This window comes from Chelmon rostratus, chromosome 12 (genome assembly GCF_017976325.1).
Source record: "Chelmon rostratus isolate fCheRos1 chromosome 12, fCheRos1.pri, whole genome shotgun sequence".
Classification (NCBI taxonomy): Eukaryota; Metazoa; Chordata; class Actinopteri; order Chaetodontiformes; family Chaetodontidae; genus Chelmon; species Chelmon rostratus.
In genome coordinates, this window is record NC_055669.1 from 21,358,179 (window position 1) to 21,385,105 (window position 26,927).

Sequence of the window (26,927 nt, forward strand, 5' to 3'; positions counted from 1 at the left end):
ACATCTTTGTTCCGCAGACCTCGAGACCGAGACGTTTTAATCAGGACTCTGTTTTTTTAAAGCCGGCTCTGTTTTCAGGGAAGTGACCTTCAATTTGCTTTTAACTTTGTGTTATACAACGAGCGAACAATCGGACCCTCATTCCACTTCTGCTGCGGAGCAGCCGAGGACGAGCAATGTTCTTTTGTGTTTTTTTTTCTTTTTCTCTTCCATTTGCATATATACAGCGAGGTGCAAACAGTCTGCTTCAGGTTTGAGGAAGAAACCATTTCCAAGCAAACTTCACTGCTCAGAACGTGAAATCAGGCCAGTTTTAATCACCAGTTCAGACTGTGGATGAAAACAGCAGAGCCAGAATCTGAAATGAACAAGAATTCAGGACGAAAAAATGCAGGAAAAGGTCAACATGTTGGGGGACAGACAGACTGTTCTCTTTATGACTGAGTTAGATGGTACCACTCTCACATCTGTACGGTAAATAAGACGCTACAGCTGACAGCTGGTTAGCTTAGTTAGCACAAAGACTTGAAACAGGGCTGGCCTGCCTCTGTCCAAATAAGGCTCACTAATTTACATGTAATATCTCTTGGTTTAATCCTGGGGTGGGGAACGTCTGGCCCCTGGGCTGCATGCGGACCGCCATGGCGTTTGATCTGAGGTAATTTAGCTAAAAAAGAAAATAACATTAAAGACTAACGTGTCCTTGCAAGCAGTCCCTGAACGCAACACACACACAGTTACACTCATGTCGTGTCAATACATTATGGCGCCCGTCGAGAAAACAAAAGTAGATGTGGAGCGTCTTGTTCTCAAGAGAAAGATTTTTCCTTTATTTTTAAGGTGAAAGGTAAGAAGTTGGACAACCAACTGCGAGAAGCATCATCACCACCATCATCACCACTACCTTCAAAAAGACAATTCGCGGTGAAGTGAATCCAAAACTTTCAGCTTCTCTTCAAGAAGTAGAAGTTCATTTAAAGTCCCATTGGCCTTTATAACGATACCAATAACTACAGATCTAACCTGTGCTTTCATGTGCTGAACACGATAACGAGGTATGACCTGCTAATTGGTGAGCTTCAGAGGTACTTGCAGATGATTTGGTTCCTGTTGGTGATGGTCAGGCTAGCTGTTTCCCTCTGTTTCCAGTCTTTGTGCTAAGCTAACCCGCTGCTGGTTTCAGTTTTCTAACAGGCTCTTTTCTGCTGAGCCACAGTGCAAACATGATACAGTCAGATGTCTCTTTCTAATATATGTCATGGACCTCTGGAGCACATGTTGTCCCAGAGGAAATCAGAGCCATGACTCTTCCTGTGTGTCCACTGACCTACACTGACAGGAGGATAAAATAGAGCGTTTTTACATTTTGATATTTACCGAACAGATATGAGAGTAGAGTCATCTAACGTCTCATCTAACCCACAGCACGTGACAGAAAGCAAATGAGTGTTTGTGGACAAAGTGGACAAAAACAACTAACTGAGATAAAACAATTAAAAGTGTCCAGTATTTAGCCTCCCACTCTGCTCACACTTTTCTTTGTGGTGTTACTAATTCACAGTGAACGCGTCCACAGTTGTCTTCCTGTGAGCCAAAGATGATTCATGGGAGCCTGTAAAAGGGCGTATTCTCCATAATATCCTCTACTATAAATCTGTGGATATTCTTCCAGTGTGTTCTGGCTGAGAACAATGAGGTGTGTGTTGATCAGAAAATAACTGAGAGCCTGAAGCAGCACAAAATGTTGGCAACACGCGACCTGCAGCGGGAAAAAAATGCTGCACACAAACCACTGCATCAACTCAGAATAGGAGGTGGCGCTCTTCCTCCGGCTGTGACTCAACAGTTTAAAACCAATTTTCAAATAATGCACCAAAACATGTCTCCCAGCACAAACTTAATATTTGATCTTGATGTGAAGCTCTTTACAATTTATGGTGGATGTACAGCAGAGGTAAAACGGATGGGTGGAGAGCTGCCAGATGACTGCACAATCACAGGCTGAGTGGCAATGTATAAAAGATGTACGTTAATCATGTAACACGCATGACATGCTGGATGAATTCATGCTATTTTCCCACAGGAACAGAAAGAGGTATAATCTCGAACTCTTCCTGAAGCCCAGATCTTATCTTCCGGCCTTCTGAGCAGGAAAAATAACACGCAACGTTTCTGCTTTACATACATCACGTGGCGGATACTTTGATCCGCAGCTGCTCGCGGTGCTGGGCTGCAGCATGCGCATGTCGTCCCAGAGGAAATCGGAGCCATGACCCTGCCTGCGTTACAGCCGCCTCCTATCCGCTGACCAGCACTGACAGGAATTTAAAATAGGGCGTTTTAACATTTTGATGATGCTCTCGTCAGCTAGCTCGACTTACGATGAGTTCTGAGTCTTTGTGAGTGCTGGGGGTACTTTCAAGGAAGAGAAGTCGAACGTGTCCGAACATGCGGCTGACACACAGGAAGTGCAGGGTTTTTGGGTTATTTGCATGTCAAAAAACTAGAAGTCTGGGTTAAAACCGGAATGAAAGCATCCCTCCACATATTTGCTTTGTCTGGAGTTTTCAACCATGTCACACAGCCTTCATCAGAGTTAGCTCAGTTGTCATGAGGATGGACTGGCTGAGATGCAAGCTCAGGAGCTGTTACGAGTTCATTTTTAGCACTTTTAGGACAACAGAAACAGAATTTAGGTGCATTAACGCCTTTTGAAACAATAGTCTGAAGACTCAGGAGCAAAACTGTTTGAGTTTCCAAATCTGACGAGCAGTGCAGATTAAAGTTGGACTGATAATAGATCTACGAATGACAGCTTTGTTTGAGACGCAATTTTCACACACGATGCAACATCAACAGGGTCGTTCTATTGTTCTCCGTAGTTAACAGTTGCGCGAGGAAAATGATTTGACACTTTGAATGGATGTTGTGAGACTCGCGTCTGAAGAAGCGACAGGAAGTCGACCACATTTCACATCAATAAACATTAGATGAAATTTCCACAGCTAGTCCTAATATCAATACTAGTGGCAACCAGTGTTTTATTGCTCCCTGTGTGAATAAATGTTGTATACAAGTTGTAGTTTAGATCAAAAAGAGGATACTCTTCATTTTTAGTTTCTGAATTTTCTGCATTTATTCAATTCAGGTCTTTTTCCAAGTTTTACTTCACAACATGAAGATGTAAATTTTACTGCACTGCAACCATGACCTGCTATTGTGGGGGATAAATGCTGGAACTTTTATTTATATATTTTTTTATTGGTTTATTTTATTTCTTACTCTAGAAACATTGTAATTGGCTTATAAAATCCTCACCACACTAAACTATGCAGACTCCCAAGTTGTTAAATACAGAGGACATGACCTCAGAGTCCTCAATGGTTGCTACAGCCAAGACTTCCAAAGCCCTGCCAGTTTTAACCTACACGTCTTTTGACCTGTAAATCACCAAATCGATGCCTACTGAGGAATAGCCAAAAATGGAGTGTGATAGTAAACAGTGCTCTGCAGCAGGAGTGCGATTGTGAAGCTCAGCCGCAGTACATTACAGTCGTCAGGGACCCTGTGCATCAAGTCGCCTAAATTAGAAGTCTTTGAATCCTTCCAGTCCTCCCCTCTGGGCCGCGGCTCTGACCGGGACACTAATCACAGCCTCGGGGGGAGTCACGGTCACAGTCAGAGTGTCTCAGCCCTCCGCAGCCACCAGCCAGCCTCCACACCTCAACACTCCACTGATCATTCTTCACTGTCCTGGAACAGATGCATTCAAACATAATGGCCCGAACCAGGAGACACGCGCGCTGCGTTCAAAGACAAATGGGAAGATGTGTTCACGCCGTGATACTGTACACAAAGAGGCACAAAGCTGGATGAGAATATGAGCGAAAGAGACGGAGAGCATCTTCCTCTGTCGGTATACAATGAACAGCAGAGAATATTGCAGGCACAAAATGATAATAGAATACAATTAACTTCAAATGGTTTCACTGCACACATAAATCTCTCCCTCTGCAGGGTCACAAGTGATTTAACTCCTTCCGTCAGGATGGAGGTTCTAATTGCACATTGCTCTATGTGCTGCGATGCTCACATTATCAATGGCACACTGTAAAAGAGCATTAGGAACTTATCTCTGCAGAATAAATTAGCAACCCATCAAGCCAATGCCAGAACATGTATGTTGAAATTCAATTTCACAGCATTAGAAAAGAAAAAACGTTGACATCTTCAAGTTGTGTGAGTCGACACACAGCCAAGCACATAACGATAAAAAAGCTGATTCACGTCTGCACGTCTTTTTTTTTTTGCTCGCTTGTGTTTTCTTTTTCAAAAGACCTTGTTTGCTGAAGCTTAGACAGAGCAGAGTAAACTGAAAGCTGCCTTCGACACTCCCTCAGTCTGAGATGAAGGCTTGAATGATACTTGTTATAGATTAATTACAGCCTGACAGAAGAAGACACCCACAGCAAACAGAGGAGGCGAGCTCGTCATATGTCCATGGCAACGTGAGTCGTCTCTGCAGCAGCTGAGCTCTTCTTCAGCTACAGTTAAATCAAACGCAGCCTTCGTGATGGACAGCGCCTGCGGAGAAGCGAGACGCTGAGGTCACCGCAAGTTGACGTTGTTGATGCGATGTTGTTTTCTCCTTTTTTCTTAGTTAGTCTTCGAGCCATCTTAACTCACAGAGCAGCGAATGGATCGAATTAGTCAATGAAGAGTTCGCACTTTCTTCGGCCCTCAAATTCAGGACTTAATTTTCAGGAAAGAGTTCAGGACGGTTTGACCATGAGAACATAGTCAAACCTTAGCTGGAAGTCTGTCTGACTGAGTGGCCATTTTCAAAAAACTGGATATTAACTATCCAGGATTTAACAATCAACCCTCAACCAACCTTTTCTATGTGTATGGAGTGTAGTTTGTGCCAGAACGGATGTTCAGGGAAGAGGCTTTCTGTCAGCGTCGGGATTGAGCCGGTCCCCAGATGACGGCGATGATAGCGATGATGGTGAAGTACTTCCACGCTGGTTCAGCCGGGGTCACGACAGCTGCCAGGGTGGGTTGAAGAACTTGATGGCATGAGTTTTGGCCCACTTGGCGAACACTGACTTCTCCGTGATGAAGCGGTGCCCTCCGTAGGGGGCGCTCTCGTGGAGCAGATACTCCGCGCACTCGTCCCGGCTGCCCGCTTCATAGTAGTGGTAGGGAACCTTTCTGTAACCCTCCGTCCTAAAGGTGAGGAGAGAGAAAGGAAGCAGTTTATTAAAAACCAGGACATTGTTTTATTTCTTTCAGGTCCTATTTTGTAATCATTAGAAACTGCTTAATCTTCAGCCAGATCCCTTTTGCAGGTTGTTTTCCACTCTGTTCAGTACACAACTTCTTTGGTTTGGTTTGCCCTGCGACCCAAACAATTAATCATAATAGTCTATTTACGTCTACACACTTCGTCCACATGGAACAATAAGTCTTGATTTTTACCCGCAAGATTTTGGCAGTGCAGCAGTTGTTGTCTGTCAGGTTAGCCAGGTTAGTCGAGCTCATGTAATTATCCTTCCATATGGTAAACGCTAATGAGAGACCAGAGCTGGAGGATCCCGCCATGACATTTAGATCCAGGGTATGGGAGCTAACGGTCTCCTGGTTAGTCGCTCCTCCTGCTGTAGGATTCACATTTAATCAAATCTCTGTGTCAATACGGCACAATGAAGGTTAAAAATAGAGTTTTACTGAGTTTATACCACCATCTTATTGACTTTCAGCTGAAGCACATCACGTTTATTGTCATTAATTTTTAAACCAAGCAAGCTACAAATAAAAACCAACAAAACTGGTTGCTGAAGTTTTTGTACGAAGAACATGCTCTCATGTATCGCACAGCATTAAACAGTGAACAGATATTTGAGATGTATTACAGTATTTTTATGTGACCAAAATATTGTTCTCAACAAGGCCTACAATACATACTGTATGTCCTGAAAGTTGCTTTTGCTCTAATTGTGAAATATCAGTTTCAAGTGCATCTACTGAAATATGCTTTTTTGAGTTACAATTAATCCATATTAGATAAAACAGTATTTTGTTTTAATGTGATTTTTTTGTGAGACAAAATTTGTGTGACAGTTTGGAACAAATTCCAGTCAGTGAATTATAAACGTCCTTGATTTTTACCTGCTCAGCTTTAAAAACTATTATCTGAAATAACAATCGAAGTAAATTATTAAAGTATTAAACTGGAGATCCTTCAGGGCAGCGTTCAGCAGTTTGAAGTGATGCTGCCCCGGGCAAATTCTCCATTCAGCAGGTTTACAGGAGCTGCTGTTGGCTGGCCAAACATATTCAATAAACACTCGTTTAGCTAAACTGCATTTATTTGTAAAACATCACGACCACATTCATTCCTCCTCTGAGCCAAATTCAATATGAAAACATTCCACATAAAGTGAGGGATGTACAGTAGGAACGTTACGCCGTTCCGACCTGAATCTCATGAGTCACCCTGTTTACAGTTTGTACTTCAACCCATTAAAAAGAACGAGGGATCAATAAAAGCAGAGGCAAGCGCGGAGAAGTACAATAGACTTGTTGTGCAATCTGCAGTCGGCTTCTAATAGCGAGTGACGGCTTTATGAGAGGACGACTTGCGTAACAATTTCACTGGGAGAATGAACACAGACAGAAGAGAAACAGCCATCACAGCAGCCAGCCAGTGGATCCACAGCGACGGTGGCTGTCCGCCAGCTTCCAGTAACACACAGCCCAATCACCGCCTCTCCTCTCTCTGTGTCGCACAGCGCTGTGCACAGGCGTTAACACATAAATTCAATTTCACCCTCTTTGCAGCACCTGTTGAAACTCCATTACCACACAACCGCTGAGGTCAATTCTGACTAAAGCTTCGAACATCGTCACACAAAACATTCTTCTTCTTTTTGTACCGGAGCTGTCGGCTGCCAACAGCACTTCGTGTGACACTAAATTGTCCATTCAGAAAGTCAGTGAAACACAATATCCTCCTGTCTCACGCAGGAAGGAAGGAAATAAGTGAGAGACGGGCAGGGGGAGAGCAACCCCTTAACTGCCTCACTGAATCATAAAATCCTCCGAGCTGGTTGAATTATCACTCCTCTCTGCCATGTGTCGGGGGCTGTTTATATTCCAACTCCCGCTGTGCAAGGGGAACACGGAGAGGATAAAAGGCAGGATTTTCACCGTGCATTAGGTAAAAGTGTTTGATTTGGGGGGATAGAGGAGCTCAGGTTGAGCTGTGTGAGAGGAGGGGAGACGTAAGGAGAGAGGAGGCGAGCCCATCCAGGCTGACACGGCTTGAAACTGAGCAGCCGTGCCCGGAGCAGCAGCACTGTGTTCCTCAGCCCTCCTATGGCCTTGCAGCCAGACAGCAATCACTCACCCGAGAGTCGGAAAGAGGACGACAGGCCGATATACAAATAAAACTTTAAGTAGGGGAGAAATTGGGTGCTGCATCCCAGCCACCCGCAGCCATGGAGACTCTGCTGGGTATTCTAGGCAGGAAGACATAATGGTATTCACAGCACAGAGAACCCAATATGGATTTCAGCATAGAAATTCAGCCATTAAATCCAAACTGAGGCATTGGAAATGAATTCTAACAGGGCAGTCCGTGGTTATGGGAGGCTGCGATTGGCCAGCGCCGCTGTGAATGTGAATCTAGTTTTCGAAGTTTTTGCAGGAATGGGAACATTTCTCATCCCAATATGGGGGACGGTGGAGGGTGGAGGAGGGTTGATAGTTGGTGTCTTACTTGCAGTAGGTGTCATTTATCATGCCGTAGATATGGATCTCTTTGCACATGTCCATGGCGAGAATGAGCGTGAACCAGCCGGTGCTGAGGTAGGAGCCGGATTGGATCCTGCAAACACACAAACAATGCAGCTCTTTTACTAAGACATTCATTTGCATAAAAACACTTGCAAACAGTTTGCATAAATATAAAAACATCTCGAGTTTCTGGAAGGCCATTTCTCTGACTTTGCTCTTGTGTGCTTGTAATGCAGTTGATCTGAGAATTAAAATTACTCTAACAGCTGTTCTTATTGTAGGTTGCTCTGGATACAAATCTCAGCTCGGGATCAAAAATGTAAATTAAGATGTAGATGCATCTACAGCACAGCGAGGCGGCCCTCAGGTGTACAACCATATGCCTGCCTAAGTTTCACATGAGTCATTTCTCTAATTTCAGAGACCTATTTACAATCGTGTACATTAATAGTTAAACAGGATGCAAAATCCACACTTCAGTACATGAAAAGGTTCAAAGGGCGAGAAAAGAAACACACTTTCGGTTGTTGAACATCTCAACAACAACAACAACAAGCCAACAGCAGTACACGTCATCCCCTGTGAGTGGAGCAGGGACCCCGAGGGCCAATCAATAACAACATGCATAGTCCTTTCATCAGCATCAGACGTGGTGTTATGACCTATCGAAGTTTAAAAAATGTAAGCTTTGATCATGTTCAAACACATAACACTGTCGGGATGCATCTTCACTTGAAGTTCTGCCGAAACCAGACTAGTAGCATCAGAGGTGGGTCATAAAACGTAGACCCGCAGCCCGCGCAGGGCAGGTGGCCCCGCGCTCCCAGAGGGCCCCGCTGCCTTACAGCAATGCAAAATACTACAAGGAGCCTTAGACCTTGAATAAATTAAACAAAGTGCACAGCATGATACTGATAATGAGGAAAAAATTGATGCATCACCACAGTATGATACAGACTCAGCATAGAGATTATGGAGGACGACAGGTGTCGCGTCAATTCACTGAATCTAGGACAACAAACACAAGAATTAACAAAACGAATCAGCTAATGTGGCAAAAAATTGATTAAACTATCAAGTATTTCATTATTTGCTATTTAAATGGACACTATAATCAAAAGAATTCCAAATTAATAGATAACCAAATTAAAAGAGATTTATATAGAAAATTACATAAATAAAATTATAAATACATAAATTAAAAAATGACAAATTAACAACCAGCAAAAAATGTCATAATCAATTAAAATAGCTGAATTCATAAACTGATTTAACATTAGAGTGTCAAGAATTTGGAAAGGTAATTCCTTTTACTATTTCCTTTTTAACTTACCTGCTGTTTTTTCTTTCTTTTATCATTTACTTATGGATTATTATATTTATGTGTAAAATTGTATTAATTCCTATTTTCATTGTTCCATTAGATAACAGTTATTAGAATGCTTCATAACCATCTCTTTAACTCTGTGGTCCTCCAGAAGAGAGATGAAAATAAAACGGTGCCCAGACACAGCAAAAGGAAGAATCTCCTGGCAGACTTCCTAAAATACAGCTCATGTTTGGAAAAGCAAAGCCTGTGAGCCAATACGTACACCTCCTGTTGTTGTTTTCAGCAGGAACCCTGGAAATTATTGATGAAGCACCTTGGACAGCTCCTGCATCCATAGCTGTTCCAGGATCAGCACCCTGGACAGCGGTCAACACAAACTCTAGTTCACAATATTCTAAATATGTATTTCCTAACATTTTTGGCTTGCGATCCCTTAAAAACAGAAGGAATATCTACTTGTTACCACTCATAACCTGATGCTTGTGTCTGCCAGCTGTGCCCAGTTCAACCAGAGAACAAATCAATACATTTCAGCGCAGAAATATTCAGTAATTCAAAGGAAAACATGACTAACAGCCCACCAGCAGCTCTTTGAGGTTGCACTCAGACACAGCTGTGATTTGAGCTAAATCCTAACGGCAGCAAGCTAATAAGCTCACAATGAGGATGCTAACATGCTGACGTTAAGCAGGTGTAGTGGTCGCCGTCTTAGTTTAGTGTGCTAGCATGCTAATTAGCACTGAACACAAGTACAGCTGAGCCTGGTGGTGATGTCATTAGTTTTGCAGGCGTAGCTAAAAAACAAGGATTAGAGGGAAAGCTTAAAAATAAGAATAGTTTAGTGCAGCACCAGAATGTTTTTTGCTTTCCTATCATGTTATTCATCTCTTGAACCATCAAATTTGCTTCACGACCCCAATGCTGAGATCCACTACTGTAAATAATCTACATGTACAGGAAAGCAGGAGGATGCTTTAGGCTGTAGCTCATCCATTTATAGCTGTGAACCGTTCTAAAAGCTAAACAGGTTATTGCAGATGAGTAAATCTCAGTTCACCAAACCTTGTTGTGATCCAGAAGATTCAGAACAGGTAAAGTGAAAGACTGGGACCACATCGATGGTAAAAACCTGCTCACGGTTCACCAACAGCTTGAAGAACAGCTCATTAAAAATATCAAATTTCCACAGTTGTGTGAGGTAAACGTATTTAATTTTGTTGTGAATCAGAAATAATTAACTGTAAAACTCCTTCCTATCATATTGTTGTGCTGTGAAAGCAGCTGGCAAACGACTGATGCAGGTCTGAATGATAACTAGAGGTTCATTTCCCAAACGATTTGCTGAGAGGAAACATAATTTCTTGCCTCTTGCTGCTAGTTTTTCAAATTATATACAATAATGAATTCTGATTATGAGCTATTATTAACGTGGACCTTATTAAAACAGAGAGAGACATGTTGGGGGGTGGATGATGGCGCCGAGGTGAGTTGAAATACCCCCCATGCATCTGCATAACAGAGCTGCGCTCAAAATGCTGCATTTGAGTTTAAAATCCTGACCTTTAATTAAAGTGACCTCATTAGGGCAGTGGCTGTAATTTGTCAGGACAGCATGTGTGTAGCAGCTCTGAGTGACGCTGAGAGTGTGGAAGCTGTAACCTAATAAGCATATTCTAAAAGTATATCATGAACTTTAAATATTTTTGATTTGGTTTATTTATGGATCTAAAGTACAAAACACACTGATTCCATAACTCCAAACATGGTGCAAGATGTTAAAGACCAGCATATAAACATAATTACACAATAAAAACCTTTAAAACCCAATAAAAATAGTGATTATTTAATGCCAGAAATGATTATTATAAGAATACCGCTGTATTGTATTCACTTGGTTCACAAAGAAACGACTTTACCAAACACACACAGGGTCATTCTTTGGCTTGCAGTGACCTCCTTCAATATATTCTGGAGTCACGGCAAAATATTATGCAAACACATGCATCATTAAATGCGAGGGGGTCAAATTGTAACACAGGAGAAATATTTACGCAGTTAAGAATCCAAATTTTTACATTTCATGGTTATCTGTGCTGCTGGTAAACACCGAGCAGGTGGAGGCTGCAGCATCATGTTCGAGGACGTGACGCCACACTGCCTACCACTCGTAGCTCGTGCAGTACGTGTCCATGTTCGGTGCTCAGTAATAAACACTCTTGAGAGATCATCCAAACCACGTGACTGATCCTCTCGGCATCTGTGCGCTTGCTGAAGTTTGAGATTCTGTAGGTGGTGCTCTTATCATTGTCAGTTCAGCTGTGTTTTTCTTCTTATTCCAAATTAGCCTCTGTTGCTGCTGATTAACAAGCGAAATGTGTCATGCCCTCCTGTGCAGCTGAGGATTTGTTCTCACGACGTAGCCGACAGTGTGATTATTACAGAACATGAAAAGGTTTCATGAGCTTGATCCTGGCTGAATAATTGTTTGGCTACGTAGAAAAAAGTGCCCCCCCCAACACTCATCAGCCCCAGACGGAGGAGGTCATTTTCACCAGCTGACAAAAAGCAGTCAAATATATTTCATTAATTTGGATTTGAAGCTGTGCTAGTGGCATAGCTGCAGGATGTCTGTCTGTCTGCTGATCATCCACATCAGTTCTGTAATATCTCAACAACATGGAGAGCTGATGGTCCCCAGAGGATGAACCCTGCTTTGGTGATGCCTGACTTTTCCTCCAGTGCCACCATTTGTTAGTTTGAGTGAAATATCTTGATCTTATCCTCCCAAATGTTCTTATCTTATTGGCACTTTTCATCTGGTGCCATCATCGGGTAAAAAAATGAATTTTTACTAATGACTTTTTGGCTGCACTTTGTTGTTATGCACACACTGAAGTAAGATGGTGAACATGGCAAACATAATGTCTTCTAAACATCAGCATGTTAACATTGTCACTATGTGAACATGTGCTGCTGATCCCAAGTATAGCTTCGCAGAACTGCTAGCATTGCTGCAGCTCTTTGTTTTGTTCTGTAATATTACTATTAGATTAAATTCTATTTATATCTAAAGACCTTTAAAAATGTGCAATATTTACCCGCCATGATGCACAGTTGTAGCCAGCCCTGTCCGACTAAAGACGAGCTGGACGACTGACATTGCTTTATCTTTTGGGTTAGAATTATCATTTTATCTGATAAATAAATATAAGAGCAGACAAATACACAACTATCCTTTGTGAATACAATAAAGCCTAACTTAAAACTAGATGAAATTAATTTAGAAACCAATCAGCAAACTAAAGCAAAGAGTTTCAAGCAGCCTTACTGTAAAATGAGTGTGTCTGGCCCGAAATGCACAATGTAGTTGGGCTTCTAGTTTGGGCAGAGAGAGAGCGAAAGACACTGGGGTTGTGGGGAGGTGAAATTAAAAAAATTGCAATTTGTTGTAATAAGCGAGTGGAGGAGCACAGAAGGGAAATGGCACATTATCACTGATACACAGCTCGGCAGCTCTCAGCCGTCAGAGCTGTCAACACATCACTATTAGCCTGCATTATTCATTAGCCATTTGCCACTCTAGCAGTAGGCACACAGACTCTTGCACACAAATACAGGCACACATATATTCACACACACACACACACACCACATCGAGCGCTGAATGTCCTGGAGCAAAAAAGCTTGCTGGAATAAATAAAAGGGGGTGGGATCTGCTGACCTGATAACTAACATTTCAAAGCAGATGTCTGAGACTCGAGACGCAGAGAGAACTGATAGAATTCAAGGTCTACAACAGGCAATGTGTTTACCTATGGCAATTATAATGGGACAACTTTGAAGCGAGGATGCTCTTATTGTGTGGCCAATTTAAAAGAGAGATAAGGCGCGGTGTGAAGCTGCTCTGGCAGGCGACAAATAACACCCAGAGCCGGAGGACAGGGGGAATGCAATTTGCTTGTTTTGTTAAAGTCGAAAAACACAGCCTTTTACTCAAAGATGGCAAACAAAGGTGTCATGAGGTCTGGCCCGGCGCTGCGTGGATTTTTACCGAAGCTCTTTCAGTCCACACTGCCTCGACTTTCTTTAAAAATGAAGCATAATGAATTGTGTTTGGGCAAGAACTGAGGTGGCATTAAAAAAAGACCAGAATGAGAAAGCTCAGTTAAATCTGTCTGTCTCGCTCTCTCCTGCACAAAGCTGAGACAAGTGAGACGGGAGTGATTGGGACTGACATGCTAGGACGCCGAGGCGCTACTGGCACTGGGAATTGAAGGATGTTTGAGAAATGAAGTCAGACATTCTGAGCAGGGTCTAAGTAAATAATCCCCCAAGTCTGACTGAGCTGGAGCTTATTGTGCTTTACCTGCCGAGTGCCAGAGGCTAAGGAGCGGTGGAGGACTGCCCAGGATCAGTGAGAGGCTCCTCTACCTCCGACTCTGTTCAATAACTCGCACTTGACATTCACAGCAGGGGAGCTGTCCATGTGTGCGAGAAAATCCGCACTGACGACCGGTTTAGTCGAACCGTGCTTTATGATGCCTCTGCAGCTGCACAAATATGATATGACACCTGTCAGAAACACTTAGCGGAATTCAACTCAACTCTATTGTGAGAAGTTGATCCTCAGTCTGGATGGAGATCATTCTGACTGGAGGAACCGCTAGACGGCAGGCAAAAATCAATTATAATGCAATATTAGATAAATATTCACATGATCAGGCATCTGCTAAAGGAGCACCTGGTCTCGTAATGGACGGCTCAGCCTGAACGTTGAGCCAAACAATTAAAAACTAAACTTGGTTGCAAGTTCAGACACTTTTGGCAGGCCATTAATCATGAGTATGGATTAAAGGAGCAGTGTAGTATTAAATATACTCATTTGCTTTCTTGCTGAGAGTTGGCTGAGAGGATCAATATAACTCTCGTCTCTGTATTCTAAATATGAGGTGACTGCCAACAGCCGGCTAGCTTAGCTTAGCACAAAAATTGAAAATGAGGGGAAGAGCTAGCCAGTAATAAAATCTGCCTACCACTGCCTCTAAAGTTCACTAATTAACATGCATTTTGTTAATTAAATGTAATTGTATCTAACACCGAAGCGTAAAAACAGTAATTTGTGGTTATGTTCTGTATTTCTTGGCCAGATGCAGCGATTTCTGAGATATAACCAGTTAATTAGCGAGCTTTAGAGGGGCTGGCAGACAGATTTACCTCTGAATGAATGCTAATGTTGCTCTGTGTCTGCAGGATATGTTAATATGCCACTGTTTGCTAACACGATCACCATAACAACTTTTATTAGCTGATAATATGTTAATGTTGTGTTTACAGATTATTCCACTGTCCCCAAGTGACCCAAAAAGGTCAATTAAAACTCCTTTTTAATTTTATTAGTCGATTAAGCTTAATTTGTTCCTTCATGCATAGCTTTTGTGTTCTTTTACGCTCTGTATGTAATTGTTTTTATATCACTGAGCCTTATTTGTCATTCCACTCTGGAAGCATTCATTTAGTGATTTGTGACTAAATTTGGTTGAAAAGTTACATTTTTTCTGGGTTTCATGTTGGTTTCACATCACGGTGGGGAGTTATCAACAACAACTGCTCATCAACTGTTCAACTTTTCTTATTAAACTTTATTTATTTAACTTAATTTTGTTCCGTACAGCTACACAGACTGTATATATCTGCGTGCATTAATTCACTCTGTTCGTACTGTATTTACCTTAACATATTTACATATACAGCTCAATGTTATTTATGCTTCTCTGTACAAAGGTACATCACTCTTGCATCTGGTTAAATGCTAAACTGTATTTCGCTGTCTCAGTACTTGTATTCTGTGCAATGACAATAAAGTTGAATCTAATCTAATGTCTTTATATTCAACCAGGAAGTCTGCTGAGATTTTGACAGACAGCTTTTGATTTGCAACAGTTACCTGTTGTTCTGTGTAGCAGTACAATGATTTTTACTCCTTTAATGTCTGATCTTACATGACTGCAGAGTACTTTGAAGGTGCTGTATGAATAAAGTTGCATACTAATACAACTGAAGGAGTTTTGTTGTTTCAGCCATGTGAGCCTTTAGCAAGTTATGTCCGACACAATTAGCAGCGTTTCATCAGACCAAACCGAGTCTCCTTCCGCTCTTACAAGAGGAGGGTGGGCATCATATCAACCATTTATTTCTCTCTTAATCTCTTCTTCTGTTATCTAGTCGGCATCAAAGAAACTGCCACTCGAGCAGAGGTTCAGTCGTATGCTTTCGGGGGTTTCACTTGTACCACCAGGTGACTTCTTCACCTGGTAAATTCATCCAAGCTCCACAAACATGAACTGAACTTAACTACATCTCGTCTGTCCCTGTCTTTTTTTATCCAGATAGGTGATTTTCTTCTCGCGGCAGAATGTAGCCTGATGCAAATGACTGTTTAATTGATCATTTCGTACAACAATAGGCCACGGGACAAGGCGTTTTTGCCGATGGGCGAGTTCTGCATAGGAACAACAAACCGTGACTTCCTGTGTGTCTGAAGCAGCTGAGGGGCCCCCGGGACAACACAGTGACAAAATCCTGAGCAGAGCCGCGGGGTGAAAACAGGCCTTTTTTGTAACATTTTTCTTTTACAGACCACAGAGCACAGCAATTTATTTTAATGATGGAAATGAGCAATGCAGCCGCGTAGGCTTGCTGAGGCGTTTCTTAATTCTGCCAGGAGGCGATATGAAGCATCGGGGGTGACCTCCACAACCTGCATTATGAAAAAGACAATTCACTTTCTTCAAGTCTGGTTTTGTTTACTTTTGTACCAGTATGCATCGCTATTAATAACCAGGAAGGACGCTATCCCTTGATGTAGAGGAGCTTGAGCTTTTGTTTGGATGATGTGAGGTCATAAAGATCGCCAGTGATTCCTTTTCAAGTGATTTCATCTTTTCTTTTCCCTCCCACGACCACGCTTTAAACTATAAGCCTGTCTCTTGAGTCTTAACCTGCTTTACTGGCAGTACATGGAGATATTAAACTCATGCAGATGGTTTATATTGTATCTCTACAGTGATCCACCACTTTTATCCAGGCTGAAATACCTCAGCAATTATTGGATGGATTGCCATGAAACCTTGTACTGGCATTCATGACCCACGGAGGATGAAGCCTACTGACATATATGTCCATGTGGCTTTTCCTTTAGCACAATAATGAGTAAAATATCATGACAACTATTGGAGGGACTGCCATGAAATTTGAAATTTGCCATTCATAGTGACCAGAGGATGAACTGCAACAACTCTGGTGATGCTTTAATCTTTTATCTATATTATCTTTATGTTAGTTTGTATAATGCTTTGGTTTATGACCAAAACCCTGCATAACAACATTCATCCCATCAGCCATAGCTTATTCTGAATTTGATGCAGCAACATGTTCCAATCTATAGGAGCAACTAAAGACCGGGAAAGTTGTGGAATGCTCCAAAAACACCTATTTGGATTGTTCCACAGGTAAACAGGTTGATTGGTAACAGGTGATAGTATCATGATTGGTTATGAAAGGAGCATCCTGGAAAGGCTCAGTGGTTCACAAGCGAGAATGGAGCGAGATTCACCACTTTGTGAACACATGATTGGATAAAGGATGTTACTACATGAACTCAGAAAGCTGTTTTTACACTGTGCCCGACCTTTTTCTGGAACCAGAGTGTATGTGAAAAGACTGTATCTACTCTTTCCTGTGCTCTGCTGCTCTTCCTCATGAAAAGGAAGTTTTCCATTTTTTTTATAAATGTATTCAAGGATTTATGAACCATAAATCCTTGAATACATTTATAAAAGCTTTTATAATACTTTGTTATTATGGCATTGAATCCGGCACAAAAAATGTATTTCTGCTTAGGATAAAACATTCATGTGAAGCTGCTTACAGACAAGGTCCTCTGTTTGTTGTCTCCATTATAAAATAGTGGCCTCTTTTAATCTCAAGTTTCCGGTTGTAGATTTTCTTTTTACTTTTGAGGTATTTTGTAAATTTAATCTCTGAAGAAGAAAACAATGTGTCACTTAGTTGTATGGTTCATTTTCTTCTCTTCATTTTAAACGTGCTCAGACTTTTCCACTGGTTCAAACTGAGGTGTTAAAAAGCAGAAAAGCAGAAATGGAGCTTAAACTGGAGGATGCAGCACCTTCCAGCTGAACAAACGTACTATTCATAGAAAGATCAACAGGTGCAGACAATGCCTCAATCAACACAAGTGTGAGTCCTTCAACTAATGAAATCAGACTGAACAAAGAAAGAAACTACATTAATGAACAAAGAACTCACAGAATAGAAGAACATTGTGCTCCAATACAAGAACAGGTGGGTGAAATAAATCCTTTTTTAGTCAAATTATAGCACGATTGTTCGGATTGACGTTACTGCATCCAAAGATCTCCAGATGTTTTCTGTATCTATTGCTGCATTAAAACTCTGTCAGCCTCAAAATAAAGCAGGTCTGGTGTTTTTCACAGTAAAGATACATACAGTATATCTACCTCTATCTTCCTGGGATCAGGTTTCCTTTGGAACACTATGAAACTGTCATTGCCCATTTGTCACTGTACTGCTCAATGACTTTAAAAGATAAGGCTGGCCATATCCTACTTTTTCTTATTGTCCTCAAATCCCACAAAAAAACCACACCAAAACCAACAATGATTTGAAGTATTGTCTGTGAGGACAGATATAGTATAGCTATATATATATTTTCCCTCTGTGCTACACACCTCCGTCATTAAATTATTAAAAACAGTGCTGCAGTGGGTGACATGCTCCTTCCATTACAATGGAGAGCGGCAAATGCGGTGTCATGGCACCTCTTGCATCAAGTATGTAGCCTCCACAAGCCTACAAGGCCATGCCATTTTTGAGAATAAATGTGCACAGTGCCGGGCTTCATCTCAAGATGGAGGAGTTTGAGGGTTTTTTTGTTTGTTCATTTGAGTAAATATTATTTTCCCAGCAGAAAGAAAATGTTCACAGGATGTTTAACTTTCCTTTTATGAGAATACATTTGTTGTTCCAAACACTTGACTTCCCCCTGAGAGCGTTATTGATTCATTTTGAGACAGCCAATGGAAAAACTCAAACCAGCACTGGTCTAACTTCATCACTGGCTCAGTCAGAGACCGACCAGACAGCCAAAACTAACCCTGCATACTTATGGCCAAAGTATGAAGATTTCCGTTTTCAGTAGAGATTCATGGGCTTGTTTTTTGTCATGCAATTTACTGACATAAGCACAATAAAGAATAACATGAGCCTTTTCCTTAAAGCTCTGCCTTCAAGAACAACAAAACCAGATCATCAGCATACAGAAATAATTTAAAACTTATGTTAGTCTCAAAGTGCGGACCTGTCCCAGTCCTTGTCCAATTTTAATATAATTCAGTTTTCATTTTTTACTGCACATTCAGTTTCCACTGTGCATACTGTGTTCCAAAGCCTGGTGAATATGTTTATATTCAGCTCATTGTGCCAGGCTGAATCAAATATCCTCCAACACAAACATTCAAAGTTTTTCTATTTTTAGTTGTGGTGTAGTTTGTATTGAGGCTACACGGATGTACATGTGGTGTGTTAGTTTCTATTTGATTTTGGCTCAAGACATTGTGGTCGGTAAGGAAGGCCAGCATTTCAGCATCTGCACTAATGACAGAAACAGATTCCTGCACATTTGTAATCATTAAGTTCAAATCTGTCACCTTAGTGGGGATGGAGAGAAAAAGTTAGGATAAAACAAGTGAAATCCAGAAGGATGAACAAGGAGCTTTAGAGAGCTTCTGTGCAGCACAGGACTGTATGTTAGCAGCTCTGGACCTTCAGCTCCATAGGATTTCACAGCCTGGAGTATAATATAGAGTGATATCTTTTCTTTGCCCAGTAGGTTTTGATTTTAAGTTAATGGGCAATCATTTAAATATTTTTTATCCAGAACCTTGTAATCACTCCTCCAATCCGTAACACCACTTTTTCTCACTTTATCTTACATTGCCTTCGTTCAAAAAATCCCAAAAGGCCGGTTGTTGAATTGCTTTCTCTACTTTGTCTTCTGATATGTACCACTCTCTTTTCTTGGGGATTAGTCATTTTCACTGTAGCCCTTCAGGGCCTGATGATATTGGATTTTAGTCCCTCGAGAATCTCTTTGTTTCAGCTTCAGTATTCTGCGTTGTTTTCAAAATTTCTCTCTCTCTCGCGTCGATGACCCCTTTTCCCTTATTTCCTGTTCCCACTCGATCCCTGCTCCTCTGCGTTTTTATCACCTCCATGCACAGTTTCTCTCTCTGACCCTCTCCACTCTCTTCTCCTCCCCCTCTCGCTGTCAATCCCTCTCTCCGCCGCACTCTCTGTTCTGACCCTTTGTTCCCTGCCTTCCCCTCTCCCCCGAGTTAATAGCTTGGTTGTCCTCCTAAAGCAGATGTCAATATGAGTGCGGTGAGAGGACGGAGGACAGAGGGACGGTTAAAAAAAGGGACAGGGAGGCTCTGAACTCCCCGCGTGGAGGCCGATGTCCCTGCAACGACTGCCAACAGTCGTGGCACTGCTCTGACATTTTGCACAGAGGATTTTGCAGAGTGAAGTACTCACTGAATAGCTAATCCTGAGTACGGTGAGCTTACTGCCACCAGACTCAAATTGTGCTCCATTTAAGTGAGGAGACTAGGGGGTAGAAAAGTTCAGAGCATCAAAGCAGGCTAATGATACTTTTATTCAACTACATTGTCATCACCACTCAGCCTCTTCTAAAGTCAGATCTCACTTAGCTTGTGGAGTACAATGTCTGCATGTTTGGGCGGGCAAATGTCATGATAATCAGCTTTAAAATCAAACTTTTTAGGGAGGTGATGTTGTAGGGTAAAATTCAAGCAGCCGAAAATGGGAGTGCAACAGTAAAATATGCCTCATTAACCGCAGGAGATGATGCAGAAGTGGGGAGCAGCAGAGTTATAACGGCTGAGTCCAGTTTCAAGTCTTCTTTCTTGTTGTTGATTTATAGGAATAAAAACTTAGATTCAGTCAACCAGCTCACATGGAATAGATTGTATGTGAAAGTATAATATGTATGTCGTTAATGTTTGCAGTCCAGGCTCTGACCTTGGGAAGTGGGAGCAACAATGCTATCTTACACCATGACTGCAACATCCCCGACATGGAGAGAACACCATCGGTCTCATTTCAAACAATGATGAGAATTCATATCAGGAGGAAATCAACAATCTTGCATGGTGGTGAACAGAGGACAGCCTGCTGCTGAGCGTGAACAAAACCAAGGAGCTGGTTGTTGATTTTAGAAGAGAGGTGGCAAAGACACAAACCCCTGTTTACATCAGTGGAGCTGAGGTGGAGCAGATGAACAGCTCTAGCTTCCTGGGAATCAGCATCACAGAGAACCTGTCATAGTCACATCTCCACCCTGGTAAAAGCTCAGAAACAACTTTATACTGGAGGAAAAGAAAGCAAAATCCCCACGCCAAGCTCTTGTTCCCTTTTACTGAGCTGGCTGGAACAGTACAAACTGGCATGGGATGTGCTTGGCCCAGGACAGGAGGGCATCACTGGTACGCATCTAGCGAGCATCAGTGATATCTATGAGGTGATGTGCCTGTACAGAGCCCAAAGGATGGACTCCCAGCCCAGCCACAGCCCGTTTACCCTGCTGCTGTCTGACAAGCGATACAGAAGTATCCACCGCTGTAAGACCAGACTACAGAGCAGCTTCTTTCCTCCTCAACTCATCCTCCGCACTCCAACATAAAAACAACCCCGATTCCAGAAAAGCTGGGATGCTGTGGAAAACACCATTAAAACAGAATGTGATGATATCACGTGCACAGACATATATGTGCATATGCTTTTGTTTTTTTTGTTTTTTGTTTTGTTTTGTTTGATTTTTTTTCTTTTTCTTTTTGATGTTTCTTTTGAGTTTATAATTGCAGAACTTGGCAAGCATTTGTACTATTTAGCCACATCATATTGTACCCATACCTATTTTTGTCTATTACACTGATGCAACCTATGTCTTGTGTGAAAAAACGTAAAGAATAAAGTTTAAAAAAAAAAAACAGAATGTGATAATTTGCTGGTCCTTTTTGACATGTACTCAATTAAAAACAGTGCGAAGACAATATATTTGATGTTTCACCTCATCAACTTCATTGATTTTTGTAAATATCTAATTCCAATCTGATTCCAGCAAACAAAATTCTTTTTATGAACTTTCATTATTGACTTAAATGGGGCTGCTTCAAAAATTTTGCATGTTGATTTGAACATTACTTGGAAAAATTATATGAAAATCGAATTTAATAATGGAATATTAAAATTGTAGATAACTGTATAATTATATGTGACACACTGAGATGACTGATTTTGATATGATGATGGTCATAATGACACAAGTGATTGTTTTTTCCAATTAAAACCTCCCTCTTCAGTTTTTTTTTTTTTACAGCAGCTAATGTCTCAAAGGTAATGGTGCTTTGATTTATTCCTATTCATCTGATTCTGTAAACACTATAGAGGGGAGAACAGAGAATAAGAAGATACAGTAAGATCCTCAGGAGAAGGTGGAGAGCTGCTGTGTCTCATTTTTTTGACATGTTTTCCCCTGCAGTGTCTGTGCTGTTAGCATGATCCAGGCTGCTGTGTTCACTGACACTCCGCATGTGGAGAACATCCATCAGTCTAAGTTGCCCCACACTCGCAACATTTTGTCCCCTGTCGCGTGTACATGAAAACCCCACAAACACCCAAATGACCGACCAGATGGTGCAAATTGCAAAAACTAAAAAAATAACATATTCCTCCATCCCCCTCGGCCTCCCCCCCGCATCCTCACAGCCATCCCTCCACTCTCCCGACATGCACGGAGCTCACGGCGAGGGGTTTCCACTGATCCTCATGTCCGCCTGGCAACCAGCACTTTAATAATTCTCTCAGTGCAGAAGAAAGCATCTGATGCTTTTATGCCTTCCACCACCCCAGCAGTTTTCTCTCATTAATTTCGCAGCACCCCAGTGAGTCTGAGGCAAAGACTTGGAGAAGGCAATGCACTTACATCTTAATCCGTTTTCTTTCTTTTCAGGTCTGGGAGAATGTGTCTGAGCTGTTTGTTTCACAAACAACATTTCTTCCTCTATTTTGGCAAAACAAATGCACAATGATGTCTTACCTAACTCTCAGATGCCATTTGACCCTTGTTATAAGCCCTAAAACAGAGGTATTTGGTGCTGGGCTAAATTCATTACAGTGTCGAATGTAGCTTTGATAATAAAAAAAAAATTAATGCTGCGCTTCTCTCTAAAATAGACTGCTGCCAGGTACAATTACCTTTGAGGAAAAGATCCAAAGTCTAAAATTCTTTGAAAATTTCTGACATAATAAAAAAAAACATTCTTAATTTTCTATCGCCCCAAGGAGGAAGGGAGAACCATTTGAGAAAAAATAATGCGTATGATGTTGTAATATTGTTTCCATTTATTCTTTTAATTGAGTTCAACTGATTGCACTTGGAAGCCTCAAAAGTGAGTCAAATTCAAAAGCAGTCTGCCTGCACTGATAGTTGTTTCACACAATTACCGCCCACAGATAATTTCTCTGTCTCAGTCACACTCCAGCTGAAACTTCAAAGCAAATTTCTCCCTTGTTCCGTCTGAAACAACTGGGCAGATATTTCAAACTGATTATATAACCTCGTTTCTCATTTACAAAACAAAACCAGATTAATCAACTGGAGCTCAGCACTGAATCAAAGTGTGCCACACACACTAAGCATATTTTCTGTTACATTTTAGGCCATTTAGCTGACGCGATAAGCCTCAGTAATGCACAATGAGTGGAACAGCAAATTCCTACTTGGGTTCATACTCATTTCAGTATTTTTAGTTAGCAATAGCTGATGTTTTGTGCCAGTACTCCGTGTATTTTCAGTATTCAGTGTCTGCCCTAAATTCTCTCATTGTCTGTGTGAGAAAGCCTCAGAAACATCATTGAGACCACCGTGGGACACTTAATCCCTCCAGTAAACCCAAATTAATGAATTTTTTTTTAAGATAATCTGTTCTTTCTGAACAGGAAGACCACCTACACACTGCAGGAAATCAACAATTAAAGTCAGTACAAATGTAAAGTAACAAGGCTCAAGATTCTACAGTCATGCTAGCAGTACTCAGGCATAGGAGGAGTTTTGAGCTAAACGCTAACATTAGCATGCTAACACACTCACAGTGACAATGCTAACATGCTGATATTCCACCGTTTGCAGCGTCTTAGTTTAGCATGTTAGCTTGATATTATTGGCTTAAAGGCACTAAACACAAAACTGCAGATGAGGCTGATGGCAATTCGTCTTGCAGGTTTTTGGTCATAAACCAAAGTACTACTCAAATTTCAACTTTGATCTGATGGTGGCGCTACATGAAAAGTTAAGACCACCAAAGTCATAACAATTAATCATGCGGGGAACATGAATGTCTGAACCTAATTTCATGGCAATCCATTCAATAGTCTTCAAGATATTTCACTTAAAATCATAAATGTCGACCTCATGGTGGCACTGGAGGAAAAGTGAGGGTATAACCAAACTCATAAGGATTAATCATCCACGAAAGATGAATGCCTGTACCAACGTTTCATGGAAATTCACCCTAAATGGTGGCCCGGCCAACCAATCAGACTAACACTGCCATCTGAAGAGCCACGCCGCTAGCAAGGTCAAAAATCTAAATCCCCAGTCCAGGTTTTTCTGCAGCCGTATAACAGAACGAGCCGCCATACTGTCTGATATCTAACATGCTATGAACAGCCTTAATGCGATATTTTAGTCTATTTTAGTCTACATTAACGAGAGTAAGTAATCATAAAGGGAACAACTGTCAGACTCACAGCAATGTAGCAGCCTTCATTTGTATCAAACATCACATATGCATTATCCCACCTGGGTGACTTGTGAGCTGGTAATGAGTATGTGCTGTGGTGTCATGGCAACAGGCCACCTGTCAACTAGCAACCTTCCCACAACCAACCTGTCAACAACCATGCAATTTTATTTATTTATTTATTTGTTTGTTTTAGCCGGGATTGAAGCAGACGCTGTGAATGGCAGGTTGAATTTTAATTGACTCTGAGAGAAAAGAAACGGCTGCCACAACAATAACAAAAGGAATTTTAAAAAGCCTCCCCTGCTGCACCAAACCCAAACTGAATACGAACCACCTCATACAGGTTAAATACTGGCATAATCTGGTTTTTCATTTCTCATTTCTTTGACTGCAAAAAAAACACAAAACATTGACTTTACTGCTAATTTGGGTTTGCTTGCAATGAACCATATGCATCCAATTCCAAGTCAGTGTGCATCTTCAGTACTGTTAGTTCTGTTGTTGTTGTTATCTCTGTTCTTGCCTTTCGCTATAAAGTGGCTTAAAAAGCAGCAGAAACTCTACAGGAGTCTGAAATGATGGCATTTGTTTTCAGCCTGTCTGTCTGCCTGAGATCAAAATATTAGAGCCTCAGTTCATCTTCAGTTCGATTTTCGACTTCTGCAACATCTGTAGGCTTGAAAAAAATGAGCAACTTTAGTGAATAGATTAGGCAAAAGAAAAAAATAAAATAAACACACACATCACTTTCAGGGACATTATATTAACTTTCATTCATTTCCTGGAGACGTACTCTAATAAACTGACAGCTTGATCATCATAATTAATTCAGGCATAATAATTCAGACCTGAAGAGAAGCTATTGTAAATGCCAGTTGGAAAAGTTAGTAATTTCGAGTTGATACAGTTGACTTTCACGAGTCATTCATGCATTCATGGATTTTTCTGCAGTTCATTGAACATTATCTTGTTGAAAAAAACGCATCTTTCATGGTTCATAAGCACATATTTACTTCAAAGCGCTGACAAACAGACTTGAGTAAAAGAATCCAACCATTATACATGACCCAAGCTAAGAACTTAACACACCTCATCGTAAACAGAATTTGGTTTGCTAAAAGAGAGGAGTCTGATTTACGTATAATTCAAAGTGAGTATAAAGTGTCTTGGAAATGAAAGCCTCATGCAAACTGAGAGGTTTATCCGAACCAATTTAAGTCAGCAGCATAAAGAATAGGCTTTACTACTTAACTCCTTTAAGTCTTTGCCCTCAAAGAGAATCAAAGAGGCGACTCTGGTGGTGTTAGTGCCATGTTCTACTCGTCCGCCATATCAACAACACTGTCTATCTGCACTAGGGCCATAAACCATTTATGAAGATTTATTTAGGTGGAAAAAAGCAGAGTAACAAATAGTGGAAGGTCAGAGGAGGTGAGTCTGGATAGGTTTGGTAAAAGTGAGCCATTTTTACAACTCAGAAAAAAAAAACCTGCAGTAAAACACAGAAAAACAGAGGAAGTAAAACAGTCTGAGGTAAGTGGTCTGAAAGCTCTGCAGCCCACTCAACATGTTAATGTGATGCCTGTCCAAGACCAGGGGAGTGAAAACCAAGGATTAGCAAAACAGATGAGGACCAATTTAAGAGATTTCTCCAGAGACAGAGAACAAGACAAAGACCTGAGATCCAGAATTACACACAGAACTACTGATTATCATTGATCTAAAGATCAATAATCAATTAATCTCACTTGTACTGTTGAATAATTTAGAGCAGCCCCCTCTCTAGTGTCACACCTTAGAGAGCTTCACAACAGGGACTAATCCCGTGCAAACATCCCCTATAGTACTATTAAACTCTCCCTGACTGTTCAGGCTGCTCTTAAGCCACACCGGGTCCCCCTCTCTTACAGTAAAGAAGATTTACGGCTGCTCGCGTAGACACGTGTTACGACCTTAATATGCAAAACCCTCTCGCTCCAACAAAGCAGCACCACTCCTGGTTTTACAGGAGGCTTACAGCGCACGCTGCCGTGATTTTACATTTTCATGTTCATCACAGCACATTATGAAGGTGGTAAATGATGCTGCACACAAATCAGAAATCTGAAAGGTGTGACGGACGGAATAATGAAGTGATTACTCTTCCTTTAACGTGTAATGCATTCCCTAATTTGACACATTTACACAATGCCACATCTCTTATGCATTTAGTCTCCGCATCAAATATGCAGTATAGATATTCACGCACATGAACACGATCAATCAATGTCTGCCGTGGTGAAAACTAACCAGGTACAGTTTTTTTAAGTATTGTACAGTTTCTTCTTCATGTGATTTCCATATTAAATACTTTATACTTCTACTCTACATTTAGCAGACCAGAGGTTTTCAAGCTGAAAAGATGCGAAGGCACAGACAGACAACAACAGGAAGTTAGTTATTGTAGTTTGGCTGCTGATTTGGCCACTCACCAACATGGTCAGCAGTCACAACAACGCACCGCTCATGGAGGCAATTAAAGATTCCCTGTGTTTCCCGGCTGTGTTTGTCACAACTGAGTGCTGTGATCATAGGCTGTATAAATAGTGGACGCACCTTCCTGGTCTGAAAAGTGAAGCCGGTGTTAAAAATGTTTTAAACCTTGCTACCACCGTGTGTCCTCAGGTTGTCAGTCAGATCCAATCAGAATACAGGAGTAGCAATGTCTATCCTCCCCAGCTCCACCCTCTCATCCATATTTGGTCACTTCTGACTGCAAAAAAACCCAAGGTGGCGACGACAATAACGCCAATCTCAACGCTTCAAAACAGTAGTCCACAAGCCAATAAGTGACATCACGGCGGGTTTACACTTTGACGTGATTTACATTCCTA

The 26,927-nt window shown here is 41.3% G+C and overlaps 1 protein-coding gene across 1 annotated transcript in view; it reads right to left on the minus strand.

Moving 5' to 3' along the window:
* Positions 1 to 5,039: 5,039 nt before the first annotated feature.
* The window catches only part of st6galnac3 (ST6 (alpha-N-acetyl-neuraminyl-2,3-beta-galactosyl-1,3)-N-acetylgalactosaminide alpha-2,6-sialyltransferase 3), a 36,765-nt gene continuing 14,877 nt past the window's right edge, over positions 5,040 to 26,927 (minus strand). The window contains exon 2 of the mRNA XM_041949644.1: positions 5,040 to 5,229. Within this exon, the coding sequence (XP_041805578.1) occupies positions 5,040 to 5,229 (190 nt within the window). The remainder of the gene's footprint in view (positions 5,230 to 26,927) is intronic.